Genomic DNA, 23,796 nt, shown 5'->3' on the forward strand with positions numbered 1-23,796 from the left:
GGAGCTGCTGGCCACTGATAGCTCTGTTCTGTTCTCCAGCATAGAGGTGCAAACTCGGGAGCTGAGTGGCCACGTCCGTTCCGGGGTATATGCCTACCTTGCTTCACTCCTGCCCTGCAGTAAGGACACGCTGGTCAAACGTGCTAGGAAACTTCACCTCTATGAACAGGTGGGTGAAACTGGAGTGTAGCCCCTTGGCTCTGGGTGCAACAGAGGGGGCAGCGGAGTCCTCACAGATGCCACCGCTGCTGCTGCTCCGCCTCTGCACAGTCGTTCCAGTAGTGTGTCCTCAGGAAACCTTACAGTACGTGCTACTCTCTGCAGGGGGGGCGTATGAAGGAGCCTCTCCAGAAGCTTAAGGAAGCCATTGGCAGGGCGATGCCTGAGCAGATGGCCAAGTACCAAGATGAATGCCAGGCACACACACAAGCCAAGGTTGCCAAGTAAGTGTGTGCCGTCACTTGCTGTGGCATCACCCTCTTGCCTCTTCTCTGTGTCTCAGATCACTTATTTTTCCCAGTGACACCCTTGGCTCTTCTTCAGCATTTTCACCTTCTTATCTGAGAAGTCCTGGGGGTGTGGGGAGGAGGTGGGAGGGAGCAGTTGTCTTGGGTGGTGATCTTAGGGTCCTGTTTAATGCGATTCACCCCTTAGGATGCTGGAAGAGGAGAAAGACAAGGAGCAGAGAGAACGGATTTGTTCTGATGAGGAAGAAGATGAAGAAAAGGGGGGCAGGAGGATAATGGGACCCCGGAAGAAGTTCCAGTGGAATGATGAAATCAGGTGTGTCCAAACTGGGAGCCTGCCTCACTGGAGGGCTGGTGAGGCTAGTGTGTGAAGCACGTGACTGAAGCCTTGGGGAGGTGCTCCCGGGAGAGTCTGAAGTTCCTGACCTCTCTCTACTCCCCAGGGAGCTGCTCTGCCACGTGGTGAAGATAAGACTGGAGAGCTATGATCTGGAGAGGAACCACAGGGCCCAGTCCTGGGAGGACCACGTGAAGGCCTTTCTGGATGCTGAGGTCAAACCCCTCTGGCCCAAAGGCTGGATGCAGGCCAGGTGAGGGCCAGGCTGAGGGTGAGGGAGGGCACTCCTGCACCGAGGAACAGACACCCTTGAGTACTGCTTCTGCGCCGACTAACTGGGTCCCTTCTCTCAGGAAATCAGTCTCATTGACTCAACTCTGATCTCACCTGAGTGACTGGAGGGCGTACTGGTTGCTGTGGAGGGATGTCAGTCTTTCCTAGAAGAGGGACATTTTTTAGGGGATTTTGTCTTTGTAAGTCTTGGTCCCATTTCAGTTCAGAGTTGGCTACATGCTCTTCCCACCTCAGGCTGCCCTCAGGGCTGAGTACTTACTGGAGTCAATCAAGTACCAGACTTCTGTCTTAAATTTAGGTCCTTGATACATTTTTAGTCAATTTCTGTATTTGGTGTTAGCTGTGTGTCCAACTTCATTCTGTTCTATGTGTATACTCAGTTTTCTTAGCACCATTTGTTGAAAAGACTGTCCTTTCTCCCACTGAATGGTCTTGGCACCCTTGTCAAAAATCATTTGACCATATATATGAGGGTTTATTTCTGGGCTCTATTCTGTTCCATTGGTCTATTTGTCTGCCTTTATGCCAGTACCACACTGTTTGGATTACTGTAGCTTTGTAGTAACTTCTGAAACCAGTAAATGTGTCTCCACCTTTATTCTGTTTCAAGATTGTTTTGGCCATTTAGGATCTCAAGAGTCCATATGAATTTTAGGATGGGCTTTTCTATTTCTGCTTTAAAAAGTCAGTTATTTTGCTAGGGATTGCACTGAATCTGTTGATTGCTTTGGGTAGTATTGACATTTTAATATTAAGTCTTCCAGTCCATGAACATGGGATGTGTTTCCATTCATTTATGTCTTTAATTTCTTTCAGTAATGTTTTGTAGTTTTCATTGCACAAGTGTCTTATGTCCTTGGTGAAATTAATTCCCTAGTATTTCATTCTTTTTGATGCTACTGTGAGTGGAATTATTTTTGTAATTTTCAGATTGTTCATTGTTCATGAATAGAAATGCAACTGATTTTTGTGTTGACTATATCCTACTATTTTGCTGAATTCACCTATTAAATCTAAAACTTTTTTTTTAATCTTTAAGGTTTTTTACATATGAGATTAGATTATTGGCAGATAGCATTTTACTTCTTCCTTTCCAATTTGGATGCCTTTTGTTTCTCTTACTTGCCTAATTGCTTTGGCTAGAACTTGCACTAGTATGTTGAATAGGCTTTTCATATATGGCTCCTATCATGTGGAAATAGTTTCCTTCTATTGTAGTTTGTTGAGTGTTTTTATCTTGAAAGGGTGATGAATTTTGTTAGATGTTTTTTTCTGCATGAACTGAGATGATCATCTTTTTTTCCCTCCATTCTGTTGATTTGGCATGTTGCACTGACTGATTTTTGTTATGTTGAGCCATCCTTGCATTCCAGGAATACTTTGTCATGATCTATAATCCTTTTATTATGCTGAATTCTGCATGCTAAAATTCTGTAGAGTTTTTGCATTAATGTTCATAAGGGATATTGGTTGGAGGTTTGCTTGTAGTGGCTTTGTAGCTGGGTAATGCTGGCCTCATAGAATGAACTTGGGAGTATTTGCTTTTCCTCAGTTTTGGGAAAAGTGTGAGAGGGATTGGTGTTCTTTAAATGTTTGGTAGGATTCACCAGTGAAGACATCAGGTCGAAGGATTTTTGGGGGGGGAATTTTGATAATAATTGATGCAGTCTCCTTACTGGTTATAGGTCTATTCAGATTTTTCTATTTCTTTGTGATCTGGTCTTCATAGGTTTTGTGTTTCTATGGATTTGTACATTTCCATTAGGTCATCCAATTTGTTGGCATTCCATTGTTCTTACCATTTTTTGTAATCCTTTTTATTTCTATAGGGCGGGTAGTAGTGTCCCCACTTTCTTTCTGATTTTGACAATTTGAATCTCCTCTCCTTTTTTCTTAATCCATCTAGCTAAAGGTTTGCCAATTTTGTTGATCTTTCTGAAGGCTAGTTTTTTATTTTATTGAGTTTCCTCTATTGTTTGTTCTCTATTTTGTTTATCTCTGCTCTTACCTTTAGTATTTCCTTCTTTCTGCTAGTTTTAGGTTTAGTTCTTTTTTGTTGTAAAGTTAGTTGTTGGTTTGAGATCTTTCTTGCCTCTTAATATATTTATAGCTATCAATTTCCCCCTTGTCACTGCTTTCATTGTGTCCCATAAATTTTAATATGTTGTGTTTTTCATTTTCATTTCTCTTAAGTATTTTCTAATTTCTTTTGTGATCTCTTCTTTGATTCATTATCTAAAAGTATGTTAATTTCCACAATTTTGTGAATTTTCCAGTTTTCCTAACTTCATCCTGTTGTGGTTTTGGAACATACTTTGTGTGATATCTCTCGTTTAAGATATATTGAGTCTTGATCTGTGGCCTAACACATGGTCTGTCCTGTGAATTGTGCCCTGTGTACTCAAGACTACTCTGCTATTGGGTAGCATGTTCTGTATATGTCTGTTAGATCTAGTTGGTTTATTGTGTTAAGTCTTCCATTCCCTTGTCTTCTGTCTAGTTGTTCTAGCCATTATTGAGACTGGGGTATTGAATTCTTCCTCTATTGTTGTAGAACTGTTTCTCCCTTCAATTCTGTCCATTTTTGCTTCGTATATTTTGATGGTCTATCAGGTGCAGGAATGTTTATAATTGTTACATCTTCTTGCTGTATTTAACCTTTTATTAATAATATAATATCCTCCTTTGTCTCCTTTACCCTTTCTTGATTTAACTCTGTTTTGTCTGATACTAGTATAGGCACCCCTGCTCTCTTTTGATTACTATTTGCATGGAATATATTTTTCTATCCTTCTACTTTTCAACCTGTTTTTGTCTGTGGATCTCTAGTGAGACCCCTGTAGACAGCATATATTTGGATCGTATGTTTTTATCCATTCTGCTCATCTCTGCCTTTTGATTGGGGAGTTTAATCCACTTATATTTAATGTAATTACTGATAAGGGTCTTCTGTAAGTTCAATAATACATAAAAACTCTGCTCCCTTACTGCTCTGTTCCACCCCTTTAGGTTGTTACAGAATTACATTTTAATACATTTTTTGCTCCAAAAAACATAAAATAATATTTTTTAAAAATGTATTAGTCTTTTAAATTCTGTAGAAAACAAGACTGGGAGTTATAAACCAAAGCTGCAGTATTTCTGCACTAATAATTTTTTTCCCTTAGTTTAAATATATTAGTCTCTTAAATCATGTGTTAAAAGCCATGGTTATACTACTACTAGCTTTTGTAATTGCCCATATATTTACCTTTCTGAGGTCTCTATTTCCCCATATGGCTTTGTGTTACTGTCTGGTGTCTTTCGCTTCACCTTGTAGGACTTCCTTGAGCATTTTTTGCAGGGCAGGTTAGGTTGTCACCATCTCCTTCAGCTTTTGTTTATCTGGGAATTTCTTTAATTTCTCCCTCCCTCTTGAAGGGCAGTTTTGCCAGATACAGGATCTTTGGTTGGCAGTTTTTTCTTTTAGCATTTTGAATATATCCGCTTACTGCCTTTTTGCCTCCAAAATTTCTGATGAGAAATCTGATAATTTTATTGAAGATCCCTGGTATTTGACAATTTGCCTCCCTTTTGCTGCTTTCAAGATTATCTCTTTGTCTTTGTCTTGGAAAGATTGATTATAATGAGTCTTAATGTGGGTCTCTCTGAATTCATCTTGGAGTTCATTGAGTTTTTTGAATGTTTAAATTCATGCCTTTCATCAAATTTGGGGAGTTTTTAATATTATTCTTCCACTGCTTTCTCTGCCTTTTTCTTCTTGGACTTCCATGGCATACGGTACATATGTCGGTCCACTTGATGGTTCCCACAGCTTCACTTTTCTTCAGTCTTTTTCCTTTGTTCCTCACACTCAATAATTCCACTGTCCTGTCTTCAGGTTTGCTGATTCTCTCTTCTGCCTGCTCAGATCTGCCTTTGAGTCTCTCTGATGCATTTTTCTTTTCAATTGTTGTACTTTTCAGCTCCAGAATTTTTTTGATTGCTTTCTAGATTTTCCCTCTGTTGATTTTTCCATTTTTTCACACATTGTTTTCTTGACTTTCTCCACATTTTGCTTTAGTTGGAGCATCTTTAAGACAGCTGGTGCATCTGCCACCAGTTCTTATTCAGGGACGGTTTCTGTATTTTTTCTTTGAATGGGCCATATTTTCCTGCATTGTCTTATTCCTTGTGCTTTTTGGTTGAACACTAGACATTTTAGTCTAATAATGTGGTATCTCTGAAAGTCACATTCTTCCCCTTCCCCAGGGTTTGCTTGTTTTTGGTTATTGTTTTGTTTGTTGTTTTTGGTTTTTTGAATGTGTGGGCTATCTCTATGCTGAAGATCAGCCTGAGATCTTAAAAAACGTTATGTCTTCTTAGGTCTTTTCTGAGCCCTTCCTTGGGCACATGCAGTCACATTCTAATTTTTCCCATATACACAGCTGTTTTTGAATGTTCTAGCATTTAATCTGCCTCCTCAAAGGGGAAAAGTGAAAAATGAATGGGAAAAAGGGCACAGGCTCCTCAAATCCCCTGGATTCACTTCAGCCAGAGGGAAGGGGAACCACCACGCTGCCCGCCTCTTTGTCTGCACCTCTGTGATGAGACGCAGCAGCAGCCGTCAGAGCAGATAGATATTCTGGATTCCTGGAGGACAGGGTCCCTTTTGCCCGTCCTACTTCCCACAAGCCGTGCTGGGGACAGGCCCAGCTGCCTGCTGGGGGGCTGAGGGCTGGGTAGCTGCTGCTGTGCTCAGAGCTGAAGTTGACTGAAATAAACCAAAATTTATCCCTCTAAGTCTCCCCCTGGAGGTGGGAAGCCTTCAACAGATTCTGGAGTTCCAAAATAGTCCCATCCCATAGATTCTGCCAATGCAGTTGTTGTCCAGATAGGGAGACCATTCCTGGCTTCATACTCCACCATTTTCCTAGAAACCAAATCATAGATTTTTCTTGTCTCGGTGTCCCTTCTTTGAGTGGAATTGGTCTTCTCTCCTTACAAATTGGACTCTTGGAGGTATTTAGGGAGGGATATAAAGACAATGTTGAGTTTCTCTGGAGAAAGACACACTGTGGGTCACCCCACATTTTGCTCTTGGAGAGGCTGAGAACAAGCAATAAGGAAGGAGAAGGAGGGCATTCCTGCCTTTCCGGGGACATCCCTGTGCGAGGTCTGGGCCAGAGCGGTAGCTTTTTCTGGGTAGTCCTAGACTCTTGGCTTTCGGGCGGCCAGTTCAGCCGCTTTCGGTCCTCCTGTGAGGAATTCTGCTCCCCAGCCCACTGCCATTTAGTGAGCGCCAGGGGTGGTGGGGAGGCTGTCGCTGCAGAGCCCCTGCCCTAGGGGCTTCCGCAGACCGCCCAGTGTTCTCTGTTTCAGGACTCTGTTTAAGGAGAGCAGACGAGGCCATGGGCACCTGACGTCAATCCTGTGAGTGTCTCAGTGTTTTCACTCCTCAGGACTACTGTCATTTTTGTCCCCTTCATGGGTCTCTGCTAAGCCTTCTCTGTGTTCATTCCTCTGAACAGGGCCAAGAAGAAAGTAGTGGCCGCTTCCAAAATCAAGGTGAAGGTGAGTCAGCCTGTTTGGGTCACTGCCATCCGTTGTCTCTCTCCAGTCATAATCCTGAAGCCTCTGGGGGCAGCTTGTTGAATTTCGCTGGCCTGGGGGACAGCTTTTAAGGATGGCACTCTCGAGGTTCCAAGAGGCAGCCTGGCCACTGTAGGAACCTGGGCTTGGCAGGGCAGAGACCTGACCCAGGCCCCTCAGTGCCCTCCGGCCTCAGTTCTAGGAAGCAGCACCCACCTGGCCAGTGCCCAGCGTGTTGTGGGATTGTAAGAAGTCAGCCCAAGACCTCTGAGGAGTGAAGAGCCCCTGCACATGTGAAGGTCACTCTGTGATAAGGATCTGTTGAGGGAAGAACGCACTTACAGCCAGATGCAGGTTAGCCTAGAGCTACAACGGAAAAGACAGGCGGCTCTGTTGAGCTTACCTGGCAGAAGGGGAGGGATAGTGATTGAAGAACAAAGATGTGAACATCATCTTAGTCATTGCAGAAACCTCTCAGTGTAGTAAAAATGGCTATTTTCCCCAAATTTTTACCAGTTCCTGAGGTTTTATAGTGCCTGTGACTGTACCTAAACAGTTCACGCGCATGAGTTGTGCAGACGGTGTGAGTGCCCGCTGAGCTCCTGCGACGTCTGAGACACACTGCGTTGAGCATGCAGGCAGGCAGGCAGGGTGAGACAGCCCCCCGAAAGGACTTCCCTCTCAAGCTCAACTGAAGAGACAGATGTTAGAGAAAACCAAGGAGAACAAGAAAGCTAAGGAGGGCCCTTCTCATGCCACGTGTCATCTTCTGCTTGCAGCTAGGAGCACTCCCAGGCAGTATGAGGCCGATAGTGTCTCTTTGCTCGAGACGCTTCTTTGTACTTTGTCAGAAACAGAAGAGTGTCCCTGTGTGTGTATGTGTACTTAGCAACAGAGCATGCTTGGGGAAGGGCAGCCGCAGGCAGCCGGACATGTGCCAGAAGGTGATGGGGTTGCAGCACTTTCAAGTCCAAGCTGGCGTGGCCCCTGCTCTCTGCCTCCCTTGTTTTGTGACTGCACAGGAAGGCCCGGTGCTTTGGGCCTCGTGGTATTCTCACGCTTGCATCCTCACAGCAGGGCCAGTGTCGTCATCTCTGGACTCTAAACATCAGCATTTCTGCTTTCCTTTAGGAGTCATCTACTAAGCCTGATAAAAAGGTTTCCGTGCCATCAGGCCAGACTGGTGTCCCCGTGGCTTTGCCTTCAGAACACCCTGGAGGAGGTCTGAGCACTGGGGTTCTTAACAGGGAGCTCTCATCCCACACATCTGGCCTTGCTAATCCTGCTCCCATCAACCTGGAGGACGCGTTGAATGGAGACTTGATCCGCCACTCGGCCTCCTCATTGGAGACCGTATCCAAGGACCTGGCTGCCCTGAACAGCAGAGCAAGTGGAGGCTCTGAGTTCACACTGGCTGCACCCTCAGCGGCCCCTGCAGAGAAAGGCGTAGGTGTTCTATGTGCGGAAGAGAAAAGGAACTTCCCAAAGCCCAGCCCGTCTGCTCCCCAACCCTCCAGCTCTCTGCAGTCACCCCTCAATTTTCTGGCTGAACAAGCTCTGGCACTGGGGCAGGCCTCTCAGGAGAAAAAACCTGAGAGCTCTGGCTACAAAGAGCTGTCCTATCCAGCTGCCCTCAGCAAGGGCCTGCCAGACGTGCACCCGTCCAAAGCAAAGCACCACGGCCTGCCACGGACAGCTCACACACCCCAGGCAGCGGCTCCCGGGCCTGGCCCCCAGGTCAAGGTCTTTCATGTGGGCACCCAGCAGCAGAAGAGCTTCCCTGCTCCGGCTCCATTCATCAGTAAGCTCCAGGGTGCGAAGCCTTCCTCCCCACAGTGTCATCGTTCCCTCCTCCAGCTCGTGAAGACAGCGACCAAAGGCCAGAGCTTCCATCCCGCCACACCAGCCTCTTCCGGAGGCACACCAGCCTCCGGCAGCAGCTCTCATAAGACCCCAGCCTCATCATCCGCTGCCCTGAGCCATCCAGCAAAACAGCACTCAGCCAGCTCTTCAGGGCCGCATTACAAGAGTCCCTTCGCCGGCTCTGTCTCCAGACACGGGGTTTCTTCCGGCAGTTCTTCCTCCGGAGGAACACCGGTGCAGAGCTCTTCCTCTGGGGCCCTGCTCCCTGGGGGACAGCCTCCCGCCACAGGGCAGTCCGCCGGCCGACCCATCCCGGGTTCCACAGTGAAAAAACCACCTGTTTCCCAGAAGCTGACCCTGGTGGCCCCTCCAGGTGGCCCAAATGGAGATTCCAGTGGTGGGACCCAGGGAGTCGCAAAGTTACTGACCTCCTCCCTGAAGCCCAGCACGGCCAGCAGCACGCCGCCGCCTGCCTCCTTGCCCGTGAGTGCCCCGGCACAGCCGCCCACCCCTCAGGGGTCTTGAGGACAGGGCCGCTTGCCCTCCCTGGTCGGAGAGTGAGGTCTGGCACTGAAGGTCAGGTAGGAACAGTGAGCCCTGAAGCTGGAAGGAGGACGGGGCTTCCTGTTTTCTTTTCTAGTGGCAGGAGTCCCAGGGGAGCCCAAAAGTTCTCCTTAGGAGGATGAGTATGTGGAAAGGACTGGTCAGCACCATGTGTGCAGGGAGGCTGTGAACCTGGCAGCACAGACGAGCCACAAAACTTCCCTTTTCGTGGCCTCTTACACGTCTATCTATCCAAACAAGTCAATGAAAGTGGAGTTACTGGTCAGATCATTAGTTTGGGGGAGATGTTCATGCCCCAGGAAGGTCGGTAACTTCTAAGAGTAGTTCCTCTGATGGGGCTTTGAAGGACTCTGCGGGTCAGAAAGGCAGTTTGACAGAGTCCGTGGTTAGTGAAGCGGCCTGTGGGTAACTACAGGTAGTTGGGGTGCGGGTTGGGGAAAATGGAGCTTTTCTTTTTTCTTCATTTTTGCACTATGTAAACAACTGTTTGCAAAGACAAAACCACAGAAAGGTTTGTTCAGCAAGGTCTCAACTTGCCTCTGCCCTGCTCCTACCATCCCTGCAAGGTAACTAGGTTCCTTAGTTTCCAGGTTTTTTCCAAAAAACAGATCACTATGTATAAATATGTGTTTTATGTGTATGAATATACACATATGCACATCCGTCTGTACCTGCATCTGTGGCTGTCTGTGTACAACGCTCTTGCTTCTCTTCCTCCAAAGGGGACACACTTAATACCCGGCTCTGTGAGGTGAGCCCTGTCCCGGGAGCTGCGCTGGGTCAGGCCACTCCTTCCTTTGGGGCTCAGGGTAGGAGGTGCTCTCTTAGGGGCAGTGGACGTGTGTGCGTCCCCACCTGCGGGCCCCCGGCTTTGGTTTGTGGGGGAGCTGTGGATGGGGCTGGAGTTCTGACCCAGGTGTGCTTCCTCCCCAGAAAGGAACCAGTGGGGCTGTGCTGCTGACCAGCTCCTCACCCTTACACCTGCTGTCTTCATCCTACAAGGCCGGCAGCTCAAAGCTGCCCGGGGCCATGAACTCCAGCTCCCTGGGGATCATCTCCCCGTTTCCTCTCCACGTGCTCTCCTTTAGCACCGACTCCCCCGCCAAAGCAGGGGTCTCCAAGGATGCCATCGTCACGGGCCCTGCTCCCGGGACGTTCCACCACGGCCTCGGCCACAGTAAGTGCCTCGCCCGCACCACCCGCTGGAGGCACAGCAGGCTCCCTGCTACCTCTGCTGTGACCGCACGTTCTGCTGTCATGTGTTGGCTTACCGTGTCATCTGGTGTGACCATAGGCAGCTCTCGTGGGAATACGCTGAGCCCTCCCCTGGGGGTCTCCACCCGGAGCCAGCCCGGTAGGTTCTCTGGGGCTCCCGACTGCCGAGGCCGCCGCGCCATGCCTGTCTTCAGTGCGTGTGTTTGTTCTTCTCCCTCCTGTCTCCTCTCAGGTCTTCTGGCTGGCTTGCACTCCAGCCCGCCCCATGCAGCGCCTCTCCCACGCGCTGCCACGGCTACCCACGTCCCGCAGAGTCTGCCAGGTAATTGCCCGGTGGACAGAGTGCTGCACACACTGTGTGCCATTCCCCTCTCCACCCGTTAAGATGCCTTGTCTGCTGCTGAGAATCTCAGTCCCGTCGCCTCGTTGTCACTGTGTTGTCTTGGTTTGTCCTTCGAGGCTCAGGCTCTCGCTCTGCAGGTGCTCAGAGAGCGCGACGCAGGCTTCTGCTTTGAGATTTCCCTGCTCCCCACCCAGCACCGCCTGGGTCAGCCAGATCACAGGAAGTCTTGGTCTGTATTCCAGGCAGAGGAGCTCCCAAACCTTTGCTCAGCTTTTCCTGTTTAATTAGAAAAAACCAGGCAGGTGACATGCAAGTTCCCTAAGGACTGGTTGGGGCCCTACATGGCCTTTCAGTCCTAGCTGCTGCCTGCACTGGCAGCACCAGAAGCAGGATGCTAAGATGACAGCGCGAGGGGCACCCAAGTAGTGGCGAGGGTTGAGTGGTAAGGTTGCAGGCGGGACCCTTGCAGTCAGCCCGTGTCTGGGAGAGGAGCGCTTCCAGGTCGGCTCAGATGTGGAAGCAGCGCTCCCTTTCTTCTCTTCCTGCTCTCCAGGCAGCAGTGGCTTCAGAAAGAGCCCCGCAGAGGCCGTAGGCTCTCGGGTGTGAGAAGGGCGCAGGTGCCTGGGCTGGCACCCAAGGAGTAAGCAGGTCGCTTTGCCCTTCCTGGGCCCTGATTTGGAGGCCCACCTAGTGGGATGCTGGTGTGAGGCCTCGTGGGACCTTGGTCTCGGCTCTCTGCTCTCCTTGCTCCTCTGGACCTTCCCCAGAAATGACCAGGGGGCCACCCTGGTCAGTGGAGAGCCATTCTTCAGGAAGCTGAGTCTGGGTGGCCCTGGTGGGCTGGTGCTGGGAGGAAGTGTGCTGGGGAGCTGCCCTCTGGCGTGCCCGCGACCTGCCAGCCTGAGAGCATTGGCCCCATGCTGCCCGGCTCTGTGTCTGCCTCCTGTGTCCTGAGGTGCATGAATTCATAGGTAATGCCTGCAGCCATCTGGGTGCAATTGATTGTAAATTTCCAAGATGAAATTCTGCTTCTTCAGAGAAAGAAGCTGAGGGGCTCAGTCTATATTGGCAGTCACCCCATTTTCCTCCGGAGAGACAGCAGACACAGCGGACCTGCTCCACACTTGGGGCTGCTGCTGCGCTTGAGAATATGACGTAGGGGTCAGAGCAGTGAGGTGCGGCTCTCGCCGCCTCGGCTGGCTTTCGGGGGTGTCACTCTTTCGAACAGCAACAGAGCCGAAGAGTCACCGGAAGCCGACTGTTGGCCTGGTATTTTCAGCAAAAAAAGGGACAGTACTTTCTTGTTCCATTTCTTTCCCGTTTATCTCCTGGGTATTGAAGGCTATCAGAAAAGCAGCGACGCTAAGACAGGCTGTTCGAGTAGATTTTTCCTCTCTCCTTTGGACGGCCTTCAGGTTCTAGGATTACACCGAGGGGTTGCAGTGAAAAGCTGTGTGTCCATTTCAGCCACGCCACCTGCTCTGTTCTGCCTCCTTTTCTGTGTGGAGTCAGAATGCTAGTGCCTTTGGGCCATGTTTTCACAGAACCTGGGGTCTTTAGTGTCAGGGACCAGAATGCTCGTTGCTGCTTGAGTTCAGGCCTCCCCACGGAGCCGCAGCCTGCCGGCCGGGTGCCTATAAGCCAAGCTGCAGAACAGTCGCCATTCTGTGAACTGAGCGCTCGGTGACCTGCAGGGCACAAGTGGGAACACGCTGGCCTCTGTCACGTGTTTCCGGCTCGCCTGAGCCTCCACATGCTCAGCTTACAGGCTTTTGCTCTTTCCTGAGGGATCCCATTGAGTTTGCTGCTGTCGTAAGGAAACCAGAGACCCTGAAAGACTTGTGCTCTCTGTGCTTATTCCTTTCAGATGCTCCTCGAAGTCACGGGAAAGGGCCCGGCGTACCACGGAAATTGTGACCTCTTCAGAGGAAGGCCCAACTCACTTGGGTCTGGGTGGAACCTGAACGAGTAGGTCTCAGAAATTGGATAACTCTGCTCTTCCTGCTGGTTGGCTTTCTTCTGGAGAAGGCGTGCGTGCTGAGTAGAACATCTCTTGGTACCTGTGATGTGCCTTCAGTGAGGGGCGCAGTCCCAGGCTTCACAAGGCAACGACTGGCCTGGTGCCCCAGACTTCTGCAGCTGTCGTGGACAACCGTCGGGGGCAGCTCTAGGCTGGGCAGCATGCCGGGTCGTATACGAAGCTCTGGGGCAGAGCGGTTGGCGTACCTGTATCTGAAATCTGTCTGAGCCCTGGCATTTGGTCAGAGTACCTCACAGCGCCCTCCTGTCAGGGGCACCTTCTGACCACAGCGGGGTCCCCGGGTGGCCCCATCCTCAGGCTGTGTGCTCGGCAGGACAAAACCCAGGCCCACGCACAGCTGGGGGATGTACCTTGTCTCCTTGAAAGAAAGAACAGCCGACATGTGCTCAGCGTGGGAGCCGGTTTCTCCACGGAACATGACCGTGAAGGTCCTTTAGAGATGAGACCTTTGTAGATTCAACAGCTGTGACAGGATTTTTAGACACTTTGGGCTCAGTGATCATCATTGCCATTCAATGCATTGGATAGAATGGGACTGTTCTTTGCATGTCATATTATAGGAAGACAGAATTCCAGTGCCTTTCCGGTGGAACAGAATTAGACACATCCATTTAGTCCCTTGAGTGGATGTCAGTTGAAGACCTTTTTTAACGATACGTCTGTATTTTAAGACATCGCCAGTTTGAGTTTTTACAGTTACACACAATCTGAGCTGTCCTCACTTGGAGGTCATTTGGGCCTCCGAATCCCAGGTCCCAGTTCCGCCAGGGCCCCTATCTTGTTTTTCCAGAGCTCATACAGGTGGACTGCTGGGTCCCAAAGCCCTTCATTTCTTTGTGGGCCGAGGACACGAGGGGCTGCGAGTCGCAGACGTTCCGGTTTGTCATATTCAGAACCCGTTCTCAGGCAGAGCTGCAGGAGCTGGCCTCTGTGAAGCGTCTGCCGTGCAGAGACAGGCCTTCAAGGCCCAGGCCCTCCAGGCAGCAGGGCTGTGCATCAGCCTAAGGGCAACATGCCTGGGGAAGGCTTCAGAGACAGACTGGGACAGCTGTCTGCAGCCCCCAGGTCACCGTGCTGTCCTCACCCAGCCAGTGGCTGCTTCACGAAGCTTTTGAGGGCACTCGCCTGTCCCGTGGCGTCTGCCACAGGCGGGTGTGAACTAAGTGATTCCAGAGGTGTTGAGAGTAAACAGCCTCCTCAGAATGTACCCCGCATGGCAGCTCTTTCGGTCCCAACGTCCAGGGCACAGTGCTCAGTGACTCACGGGTCACGCAGAAGTGTGCCCAGGTTCCCGACCTCTGCCAGCCCTCCCGCCAGGCCTCTGCTTTTTTTTCTTTTCCCTTCAAATGTAAGAATCAACATGAGTCACATTGGGCTAAATGGATTCTTTATCCCTTCATTACATCAATTTTTTTTTCAACTTGGGTTTCCAGTTTGTTTACAGAATAGTTGTAGGTAGTAGCAAAAGAGCCAAAGAAGAGATTTGTATTGCTGAGCTCAGAGCCTCAGAGGCCACCCGTGAGCACAGGTCGCGGGAACTCCAGGCTCCTCTGCCTGAGGACACGCGGGTCCCTCCCCCCTGCCATGCTCCCCGCCCCAGACCATTGAGTGTGCAGCTGGAGCAAAACAGCCTCATTTTTAGGAATCTAGTGATGCCTCTTGCCTCAGGGAAACGTTTCTTTGATGGGGAGTTTGAGATTTCTTTTTGTTTATGCTTTATTTGTGGTGAAGGAAGAGTGAGTGGCTCTCCCAGCCGCAGCTGGGCAGAGCGGCTCTGGGGCCGGGGGCTGCAGGGCTGTCCCCGGCACGGCCATTTCTTGGGTGTGAGAGGGGCTGTGGCTTTGGTGCAGCAACTATGTTGGTATTAGGAGTGGTGTGGAAATTGTTAATCTTGTATAAAGCAACTCAATAAATTGTTTCAAGGTTTCCAAATCATTGTTTCTCATTGTTTCCTTTTTTTACCATATTTGCAAATAATTCTTCACCCTGTAGGAGTTGGTATATATGGAATATCCATTTTGGCTGAAAGCCGAGTGGGGGAGCTAGGCTTCTCATGCTAAAGAGGAAGAAACACACTGCCATGAAATCAGAATCAAGCCACCAGGTGTTTATTTTTGTGCTATCAATAGAGTTCCCTACTTCCCGTTTTCCCACATAATACATGAGACAGAGAGAACCTGAAATTCATCCGGCGAGAAGTCCACTGGGTAGTGCACCTCAGCAACGAGACGATAAGCGAGGCTTGCAAGGCGCTGACGCTGAGACTGACTGCAGCACTGTCCACGGTGAAAGTCACTGCAGAGCCAGACACGCTGACGATGGTGCCTTTTCCTGGACAGGCCGGCTGACAGGACACCTTCACTCTGGCACCAAGGGCCAGACACTTGTGTTTTCTTTGCCGTCTTCTGGGGCAGGGCCCTGATCTGCCTCCCCAGAGGGCCTGGGGCAGGAGGTCAGCTCTGAGCCAGAATCCCGGAGGGGCCTAGTCCTCTGATGAAGAGGAAGGTGTGTGGTGGCTGCCTTTCTGCCCTGGAGCCCCCACCCGGGTGTGAAGGCTGCTGCCGTGGAGGGGGCTTGTCCGCCTTAGTCACCTGCGTTAGTGTTTGGATTGCTCCCAGGTGCCACACCAGGAGCCTATTGAGACCACTGCAGTCCACTGTAGGAAAAGGAGGGAAAAGACGGGCAGGGTGGCTGCCACATCATCGGAGGAAAAGCAGGTCAGTCACCCAGGCTGAGCGACAGTCCGGCCAGTGCCCGTCCTGCTGATTGGTGTGCGGGCTCTGAGCAGCCTGACGGCGAGGGTGTGGGTAGCACGCTTGGCTCTGCATGGACCGGGAGCCCACCCAGGGCCAGGGAGGAGGGCACTGGGCAGGAGAGCCAGCTGTCTGCCTCCATGGAGGCAGAGGGCAGGGTGGTGGCTACTTCTGCCCAGACACCAGGACAGCCAGCTCCTGGATGGACATGTCCTTGTTGACGTAGCGGTCATACTGAGCCGGGCTCAGCCTTCCGGTCTGCAGGGCCTCGTCAATGGAGAACTTCTTGCCGGATTTCCGGTCATGGATCACCGAGGACTCCCCGTTGGGACCCTTCACCGATATTTCCTCCCAGTCACACTCCTGGCTCCTGAGTTTCACAAACATGTTCCAGTCGATGAGACGGGCCCGGTGGGCCTCCTGCGGGGACAGCTCCCGGCCGGTGTCGGGGTCGATGACCACGATGGAGCGCCGCAGGTGGTTCTCCCGCTGCTCCCTCTTGACGGCCGTGGAGCCCAGGCGCTTCTGCAGCTCGCCGATCTCCAGGTCCTTGTCCTTGGACAGCCTCCTGAGGGCGTCCAGCTCCTGCTCCAGGGACCAGAGTCGGGAGTCGGGGCTCCCCACCGAGCCCCCCGCGGCCAAGTGTCGCAAGTCCCGGGTCTCTGTCGCTGCCATTTCAATCTCTGACTGGAGCCTTCGGGTCTCGAGCTGCAGGTTCTGCCGCTCCAGCTGCAGTTTGTGGTTCTCTTCCCTCAGGAAGTCCAGCTCCTTGGACGACTTGGAGTTACGGAACTCCAGCTCCGACAGCCTGGCCTCCAGCCGGCTCACGTCGGCGTCCAGCTCCCGCGTGCCCCGCCTCTCCTCCTCCAGGCTGCCCTTGAGCTCCTGGATCTCCTGCTCCGTGTCGCCTTTCTCCACCCGGACGCGCTCGGAGAAGACCGCCTTCTCCCTGACCTCCGCCTTCTCCAGGGCGGCGAGCTGCCTTCTCAGGGTCTCGAGCTCGCTGTGCAGGACCTGCCGCCGGTGCCGCTCCTCTTCCAGCTGCAGCTTGAGCACAGCGTGCTCCCCGGCCTGCTGGGGGTCCTGCCGCGGCACCACCGCCCCCCGGGCCTCCCCCTCCTCCTCCTCCAGCTCAGCCAGCCGCCGCTTCAGGCGCTGCACCTCCAGCTCGGCCTCCCTGCGCGCCTGCCGCTCCCGCGGCAGCTCCTCCAGCTGCTGCTCCAGCTCGGCCCGCCGGCGCTGCAGCCGCCGCAGCTCCCCGCGGAGGCGGTCGATCTGCCGCAGCTCCACGTCGATGCTCTCCGTGAAGGCGTCCACCTCGGCCCGCAGCCCGGGCTCCTCCTCGTACCTGACCACCTCCTGCTGGACCACCTTCTCCCTCACCCGGGCAAGCTCCTGCTCCTTCTGCGCGACCTTCTCCTCCTGGGAAGCCCTTTCCCTTTCCAGGTCCACCTGCTGCTTCTGCTCCTCTGACAGTCTGGCCCTCAAACACTCTACTTCCTCTTTGGTTTGGGGGTCCTCCTGAAACTGGAGGACCTCCTGGACCACCTCCTTGGTCTGGACCTGGGGTTTGGTGTCTTTCAGGGACTGGATCTCTCGCTTCAGCTGGTGGATCTCGAGGCCGCACCTTTCGATGAGCCGGGTCTTGTCCACGATCTCCTCCCTGAGCCTCTGAAGCTCCTCCTCCACCTCGGGGTCGGTCTGGTACTTGATGACTTCCTTGGTCACCTCCCTGACCTCCACCTGGGGGCCCCGCTGCCGGAGCGCCTCCAGCTCCCTCCGGTGGCTCTTCAGCTGCTCCTCGGCGCCCCGGTACTTGCGCTCCTGCTCCACGAGCTCCAGGCGCAGGTCCGCCGCCTCCCGCTCGGCCCGCGGGTCGGGCCGGACGATCTCGCGCACTCTCTCCTGCACCACCACCTTGGCATTTTCCTCTTCCAAGGCCCAGATCTTGCGGCACAGCTCAGTCTTCTCCCTTTGCTTGGCGCGGGCCCTGGCAGCCTCGTCCTCGTACCGGCGCTTGAGGTCACCGACCTGCCTCTCCACGGCCACATCCTTTTCCACCCTGAGCACCTCCTTGACTGTGATCTTCCCCTCAGCCATAGCCCGTTCCTTCTCCAGCCTCTTGAGCTTGTCCTGGAGGAAGCTCAGCTCCTCCTCCTGCGTCTCCCGGAGCCTGGCCTCCCGCTCCTGGTCCTCCTGCACCTGCTGGAGCTCCGCCTCCAGCTGGGGGTCATTCTGCAGCTTCACCACCTCCTTCTCGGTGACCCTCTCCTGCGCCCGGTCCTTCTCCCGGGCCAGGGCGGTGATGCGCCGCTGCAGGAGGGCCGCCTCTGCCTCCCGGGTGCCCTTCTGCCGCCGCAGCTCCTCCAGCTCCCCCCGCAGCCTCAGGACCTCGTCCGCCTGGGCTCTGTCCGGCTCGATGCGCAGCACCTCCGTGACCACGAACTCCTGCCCCCCGCCCGCAGCCTCCTGCTCCAGGGCGCGCAGCCGCTGCCGCAGCGCCTGCAGCTCCTCCCGCAGCAGCTGGTTCTTGTGCTGCTCGTCCGCCAGAGTCCGCTGCATCTGCTGGAAGCTCTCCTGCAGCCCAGGCTCCGGCACCTTCTTCAGCACCTCCTTCCTCACCACCAATTCCTGGGGGCTCTGATTCTGCAGAACCTGGACCTCCTCCCGGACACTCCGGACCTCTTTCTCCAGCTGCTGCCTCCGCTCGGACTCCTCATCCAGCTCCTTCTGAAGCCTCCACGTCTCCTCCCCTCCCGAGCCCGGCTGGCTCCCTTGCCGGGCCTCATGGGTCACGCCTGCCTCTGGCTGCTGGGAAGGAGAAGACAGTGCATGTTAAAGCCAGACTCTCCGCACGGCCTGTCCCCGCCTGGTCGGAGTGCACCCGGGTCACCTGCAAACAGGTCAGACTGCTTTGTCCTGGGATCCCCAAGGACCCCCGTAGCGCCAGGCTCACTAGAGTTCTAGGGTTTCTTTTGAAAATAGTGAGACAACTAGTTTAGGTAAAACATTTCACAACCACAGAAGAGTGTGGAGTGAAAGCACAGTCTCCCACCTCTGGTCCAGTTTCTAGAGGAATCTGTCATCTTTGTGGCACATAAACTTATAGTGCACCCCACATGTTTTCTGTGCCCAAACTGTAGTGCCCTGTTTTGCACCCTGATTATTGTACTTGACAGAGACAGACAAGGAGGGAGAGGGAGGGAGGGAGTGGGTGAGAAGGAGAGGGGGAGGATGGAGGGAGTGGGGGGGGGCACCCCAGTGATGGACCGGCACAGCCCGCCTCCCGGTGTACAGACAGACCCTAACTTAGTTATCACCCATTGTTTATGATTATCGGTTGCTCCCAGTTTCTTGCCATTATGATGCTGTCACAAACATTACGGACTTGTGAAAATAAGTTGCCTTTGCCTGGGTGCTCAGCCAGAGTTGGCTGCGTGGGATACCTCGTGACAGTCAGGCCACGGGCAGCACCAGCCTGGGCCGGGCCACGTTCCGTGCTGCCCTGGCTCTGAGCAGGCAGCACTCCCTGCAGTTCACAGGCTGTTTCTCTGAGGCAGAGTCAGTCTGATTTCCCACCTGCTGGGATAATTTTGAGTGTCTTCCTAGGATCCATTACCTGTCTCAGTAGATTCAGAGCAAACTCTAGGTTCTGCAGTCTCTGTCTGTTGATGGCGTTGACTTCAGCGAACTTGGCAGTAAGAGCCGCTTCCTGCCAGACAGCAAACAGGAGTCAACAGTCGAGGCGAGAAAGAGCTGGACAGCCTTAAGTCTGGCACTTGGGGAGAGAGGGCAGCCTGTCACCCTTTCCTACCTGGAGTCACACCACAGTCCCACCCGGCTGAGGGCGGACCGGAGCAGGCCTGTCTCTGAGCCTTAACACTGTCATGTGCAGAAGGACCTCCAGGCGTACTTACTGAGGCGGGCAAAGCGGGAACCTGCCAAATCCACGGGTCTGGCCCAGACGCCCCTGGCGGCCTGTCTCTCCAGGCATATCAACATCACCCCCCGGGACAAGTCCATCATCTTAACCAAACCTGTCTGCACCCAGGCGGGCTCGCACCCCCGCTTCCCGGCTGTGTGTGTGTCCCGAGGCCTGCACACCATGCTCCCGGGAGGAGCGGCCGGCCCGCAGGGCTCACCTCCTCCCGCACTTTGGCGGCGGGGGACTGCAGCCGGGCCCTCTTGCTCACGTGGCCGCTCCTTCCGTTCTCCAAGTCAAGAAGGGACCTGAGTTTCTCTGCTTCTAACTCATAGTCCTGCATGAGAGAGAGACATGGCAGAGGGCAGCCAAGGGCAGCTGCAACCAGAGCGTCGTTCTGTCCCTTCCACCCAACTGCAAGGGCCTTCTGCCCAGCTGGGTCCCGCCCCGACGGCCGAGCAGTTAGGAGAGCCATCGGTGTGTCGACAGCATGCGGCTACTTCCCTGACCACTGTGCGATGAGAGGGTCGGCCCACGGGCCCCCTCCGCCCAGAGCGCCCCTCCGCCCAGAGCGCCCCTCCGCCCAGAGCGCCCCCTCCACCCAGAGCGCCCCTCCGCCCAGAGCGCCCCCTCCACCCAGAGCGCCCCCCCGCCCAGAGCGCCCCCTCCGCCCAGAGCGCCCCTCCGCCCAGAGCGCCCCTCCGCCCAGAGCGCCCCTCCGCCCAGAGCACCCCTCCGCCCAGAGCGCCCCCTCCGCCCAGAGCGCCCCTCCGCCCAGAGCGCCCCTCCGCCCAGAGCACCCCTCCGCCCAGAGCGCCCCCTCCGCCCAGAGCGCCCCTCCACCCAGAGCGCCCCCTCCGCCCAGAGCGTCCCTCCAGGTCTAGCGAGTGCGACATTTTGCTCTCTTCATTTAACCCTTTTCCCGTTACCACCTTCTAATCCTCCTATTGATCTATTTGATGACTTTGTAATCCATCAAGTAGACAGATAATTCACATGCCCATTCGTCTGCTCTGGCCTCGCAGGCTCTTTCTAGAGTGTTCTGCTGGTGTGTAAAGAACGCTGGGACAATGGTTTTGTTTATCCTGCACTTTTCTATTTATCCCTTCAGGATAAATTCCCCCCATTTACTGCTTCAAATAGTAGGAAGCCCTTTCCTGGCATCTGATGTCTGGCACCATACGGTTCTCCCAAAGGGCTGTGCCCGTCTGCACAGCTGCCCGCAGTGCCTGGGACGACCGTGCCAGGCCCAGGGCCCCTCCCCCAGCCCACTCGGAGGAAGGAGGCCCCTGCTGGTCTCCGCCACAGGCAGGTGGCTCACCTTGACAGCCTGCTGGTACCGCTGGGAGAGGGCGCAGATGCTCTGCACCTCCTGCTCCCTTCCCGCTATTTCATCCAGCAGGTTCTGTAAAACAACAGAGACTTAAAAAATCAACAAAACCTCCATCCAGTAGCCGGATTCCTTAGAATCTGAAAGTACTCTTCTGTAGTACAAAGTATAATGAATGGCTTCCTCGTATACAGTCGTGTGTCACAAAAGGCAGTTCTGGGGCCTGTGAAGAAGGGTCAAGAAGGTAATTATCCTCCTCAGGAAACGAACGTGTGCGAGTCACCCGTCGGGCACCGCTCTGGCCTGTCCCTTAGGCTCTCGCGTCCGTCCTGCCAGCAGCCCTGGAGGTAAGCCCCATTGCTACCTCCAGCTGCGTGAGGAGCCCGAGGCACCCGGAGTCCAGGGACCTGCCCGTGGGGATGTGGCTAGTGGGGGAACTGGGATTCTGCATCTAGGCTCCCGGGCCCCATGTCGTCTCTCAGGCCAGGGCATCGCTGCCCTCTGAGGCGCCAGGACTCTGAACTTTGGAGGTGGGCTTGCTCCCCAGCAGGGCTCTGCGGGCGCTTCTGCAGCCACTCGCCCACTCAGCCGGCCTGCGGCGTGCGTCCAGCCGACCAGGCCCCGTGCTGGGCACTGAGCAGGGAGGGGTTAGCGAGGCTGTCCTTGCTCTCCGAGAGGCAGGCACTGGGAGCCAGGGCCCCACGAGGGCACAGCTCCTCCAGGCCTTGCCCGCCGACCCCCTGCCGCCGCGTGCCTCTGATGGTGGGGGCGGCCGCCTACCTTCTGATTGTTCAGCTTGGTCTCCACCTGGCTGAGGCTGTCTGTCTCCCGGGGCTCGTAGCTGGGGGTGCGGGACAGGAGCTGGAGCACACGGTCGCAGCCAGCGCGGTAGTCGTCGTAAGCGGCCCTGGCGCTCTGCAGGCTCTGGGCCCTGCGGGCGCAAAGACAGTCAGGCCTCCGGCACGGCAAGGGGGTACCTGGCTGAAAGCTGCCCCCATCCCTTTGTAAGGAAGTCATCTGTGATCATTTTTCAAAAGCATGTGGGGGGTTTGGGAGCAGACACCAGGTGTAATTTAAGTGGCATAACCTAGGGAGAAGTTAAGTGAATTACGATGTGAAGCGGAGTGCTCCACTGCGTTTAAGGGGCAGGTTGGCCCACGTGTACTGAACCACAGAGATGCCCACTGTGTGTCACGAGACCTGTGTAACCTACTAGGTGAAGGAGAAACCACACGGGAGGTGAGGAAGTCTTCTGAGCTCACCAAAAATAAAAATGTCAGAATCTGTGGAGCCCGCAGACAGCAGTGCTTAGAGGGAACTATGTGGCACCAAGTGCTTGCATCCGAGAAGGCAGCTCTCAGATCAGCGGTCCAGGCTCCCGCCTTCAGCGGCGCAGACGGAACCGAACGTGAGCAGCAGCAGGGAACAGACAAGGGCAGGTGGGAACTGAAACAGGAGACCGGAGAGCGCGCAGGAGCCGAAGCCAGCGCTTCGGCACTGTCGATAAGCTGACAGACGTCAGTCAGAATGACCGGGGAGGAAAGGATAGACCGACACACGGACAGAAGCTAGAACGTCAGGAATGAGAGAGGACACCCGCTCAAGACCTTGCAGACAGTAAAAGGATCAGAGAATACAATGGAAGATTCTATGCCAAAAAATTCAACGATTTGATGAGATGGACAAATCTCCTCCAGAGACACCATCTAGGGAAGATGGTTCATGAACTGGATGACCTAGTGTCCAGTGTCTGTCCGAGGCTGAGTCTGTGTTAGAATCCGTCCCACACATCACTGGGGAATCCGACCTGGCATTTAAGGAAGCAATTCAATTCCATACAAGCCTTCCAGAAAGTGAAGAGGAGGGAAGGGACTACTTAACGACCCAGGAGGCTGGCAGGACACGTGACGGGAAAACAGCTGGGCAGAGTACCCAGGGTGGCATCTCCCAAGCGCCGCCTACCTGCCCAGCTGGGCACAGCAGTCCTGGACGGGTCCCCGGAGGCTAGCGGTGCTTACCTGGGGTGGGAAGGGCTGGGCATGATGATCACCTTGACTTGTTTATGTATTATTGCTTTTCTCAAAAGAATTATTTAGAAAGCAGCCTCTGGCAGCCTGAGCAGACTGGCCAAGCCCAGGCCGTGACCGCCCACAGACGGCCCCTCACCTGAGCTCAGCCTGCTGGCGGAGGCTGTCGAAGCGCTGGTGCAGCTTGTGCGCCTCGGCCTCCTGGCGCTCCAGGTCGGGGCAGTGCTCCTGGAAGCGGCTGGCCAGTGAGCTGCAGCACTGCCTGGCTGCCTGCAGGTTCCGCTCCACCTCAGCAAGGAGGGGCTTCTGGGCCTGCAGCTCGGAGACCAGGGCCTGCCGGGACAGAGGGGCCGACGGAAGTTGCCGTGGCCGGGACCTCCAGGGGCCAGGCAGCACCACCCAGCTCCCAGGGCCTCCTGCTTCGGGAGCCGGCAGCCCAGGGAACATGTGCCCTGTGACCCCATGCCCAGGACTGGAGGGGCTGGCAGCTGCCTCAGGAAGGCTCCACTGTCCGAGCCAACTTCCTCAGCTCCGAGGTGGGGACTCAACAAGGGCAAGGACTCTGTGAGCTGGTGTATGAGAAAGGGGCCTCCGCAGGGGCATAGACTGCCTACGACGGCCAGACAGGCGTGTGAAGACAGCAGATGCTGGCGCTGACCTGCCCTGAGCACGCAGAACCAGGTGGTCATGCAGAGAGTTTACTGGAGAACACACACACAGCGTGAGCAGCTGGGATCTGTGCCATTGGCCTCTGTTTGCAACTTACAGTTTGGCACAGTGCAGGCGTTCCAAACCTGGAGTGTCCCTGCCCTGGTGCCCTCTTCTGTCCAGAGGTGCTGGGGTGGGAGCACCTTTACAGAAGGGCTCGTGAGGCCCAGAGTTCCCAGACTCACCACCAGCTCCTGCCTCCTGCTGTCCAAGGCGTGGCCGGGCTCAGGCACCGTGTCATCCTGGGCTAGCTGGTTCTCGAACACAGCCAGCACCTCCCAGCCCTGCTGCAGGCTCTTCTCCAGGCGGTTGGCGACATCTAACCTGAGGACATGGTCAGGGGTCGGGGTAGGGGGTGCCT

The 23,796-nt window shown here is 54.3% G+C and overlaps 2 protein-coding genes across 3 annotated transcripts in view; one reads left to right on the top strand and one right to left on the bottom strand.

Annotated features, from left to right (window-relative positions):
• The window catches only part of UBN1 (ubinuclein 1), a 33,136-nt gene extending 18,509 nt beyond the window's left edge, over positions 1-14,627 (top strand). Inside the window, exons 9-18 of one of the 2 annotated variants that reach the window (XM_036920511.2) lie at positions 40-169; positions 325-443; positions 655-783; positions 911-1,057; positions 6,460-6,510; positions 6,609-6,651; positions 7,801-9,015; positions 10,030-10,273; positions 10,544-10,633; positions 12,522-14,627. In XM_036920511.2, coding sequence (XP_036776406.2) covers positions 40-169; positions 325-443; positions 655-783; positions 911-1,057; positions 6,460-6,510; positions 6,609-6,651; positions 7,801-9,015; positions 10,030-10,273; positions 10,544-10,633; positions 12,522-12,571 — 2,218 coding nt within the window. In that variant the 3' untranslated portion in view covers positions 12,572-14,627. The remainder of the gene's footprint in view (positions 1-39; positions 170-324; positions 444-654; positions 784-910; positions 1,058-6,459; positions 6,511-6,608; positions 6,652-7,800; positions 9,016-10,029; positions 10,274-10,543; positions 10,634-12,521) is intronic. The other variant, XM_057487728.1, reaches the window with a different exon arrangement.
• Positions 14,628-14,781: 154 nt separating this feature from the next.
• The window catches only part of PPL (periplakin), a 41,045-nt gene continuing 32,030 nt past the window's right edge, over positions 14,782-23,796 (bottom strand). Inside the window, exons 16-22 of the mRNA XM_036920510.2 lie at positions 23,621-23,759; positions 22,867-23,060; positions 21,481-21,631; positions 20,692-20,775; positions 19,591-19,707; positions 19,068-19,160; positions 14,782-18,259 (exon numbers count right to left, since the gene is read on the bottom strand). Of these exons, the coding sequence (XP_036776405.2) occupies positions 15,614-18,259; positions 19,068-19,160; positions 19,591-19,707; positions 20,692-20,775; positions 21,481-21,631; positions 22,867-23,060; positions 23,621-23,759 (3,424 nt within the window). The 3' untranslated portion in view covers positions 14,782-15,613. The remainder of the gene's footprint in view (positions 18,260-19,067; positions 19,161-19,590; positions 19,708-20,691; positions 20,776-21,480; positions 21,632-22,866; positions 23,061-23,620; positions 23,760-23,796) is intronic.

This window comes from Manis pentadactyla, chromosome 10 (assembly GCF_030020395.1).
Source record: "Manis pentadactyla isolate mManPen7 chromosome 10, mManPen7.hap1, whole genome shotgun sequence".
Taxonomy (NCBI): Eukaryota; Metazoa; Chordata; class Mammalia; order Pholidota; family Manidae; genus Manis; species Manis pentadactyla.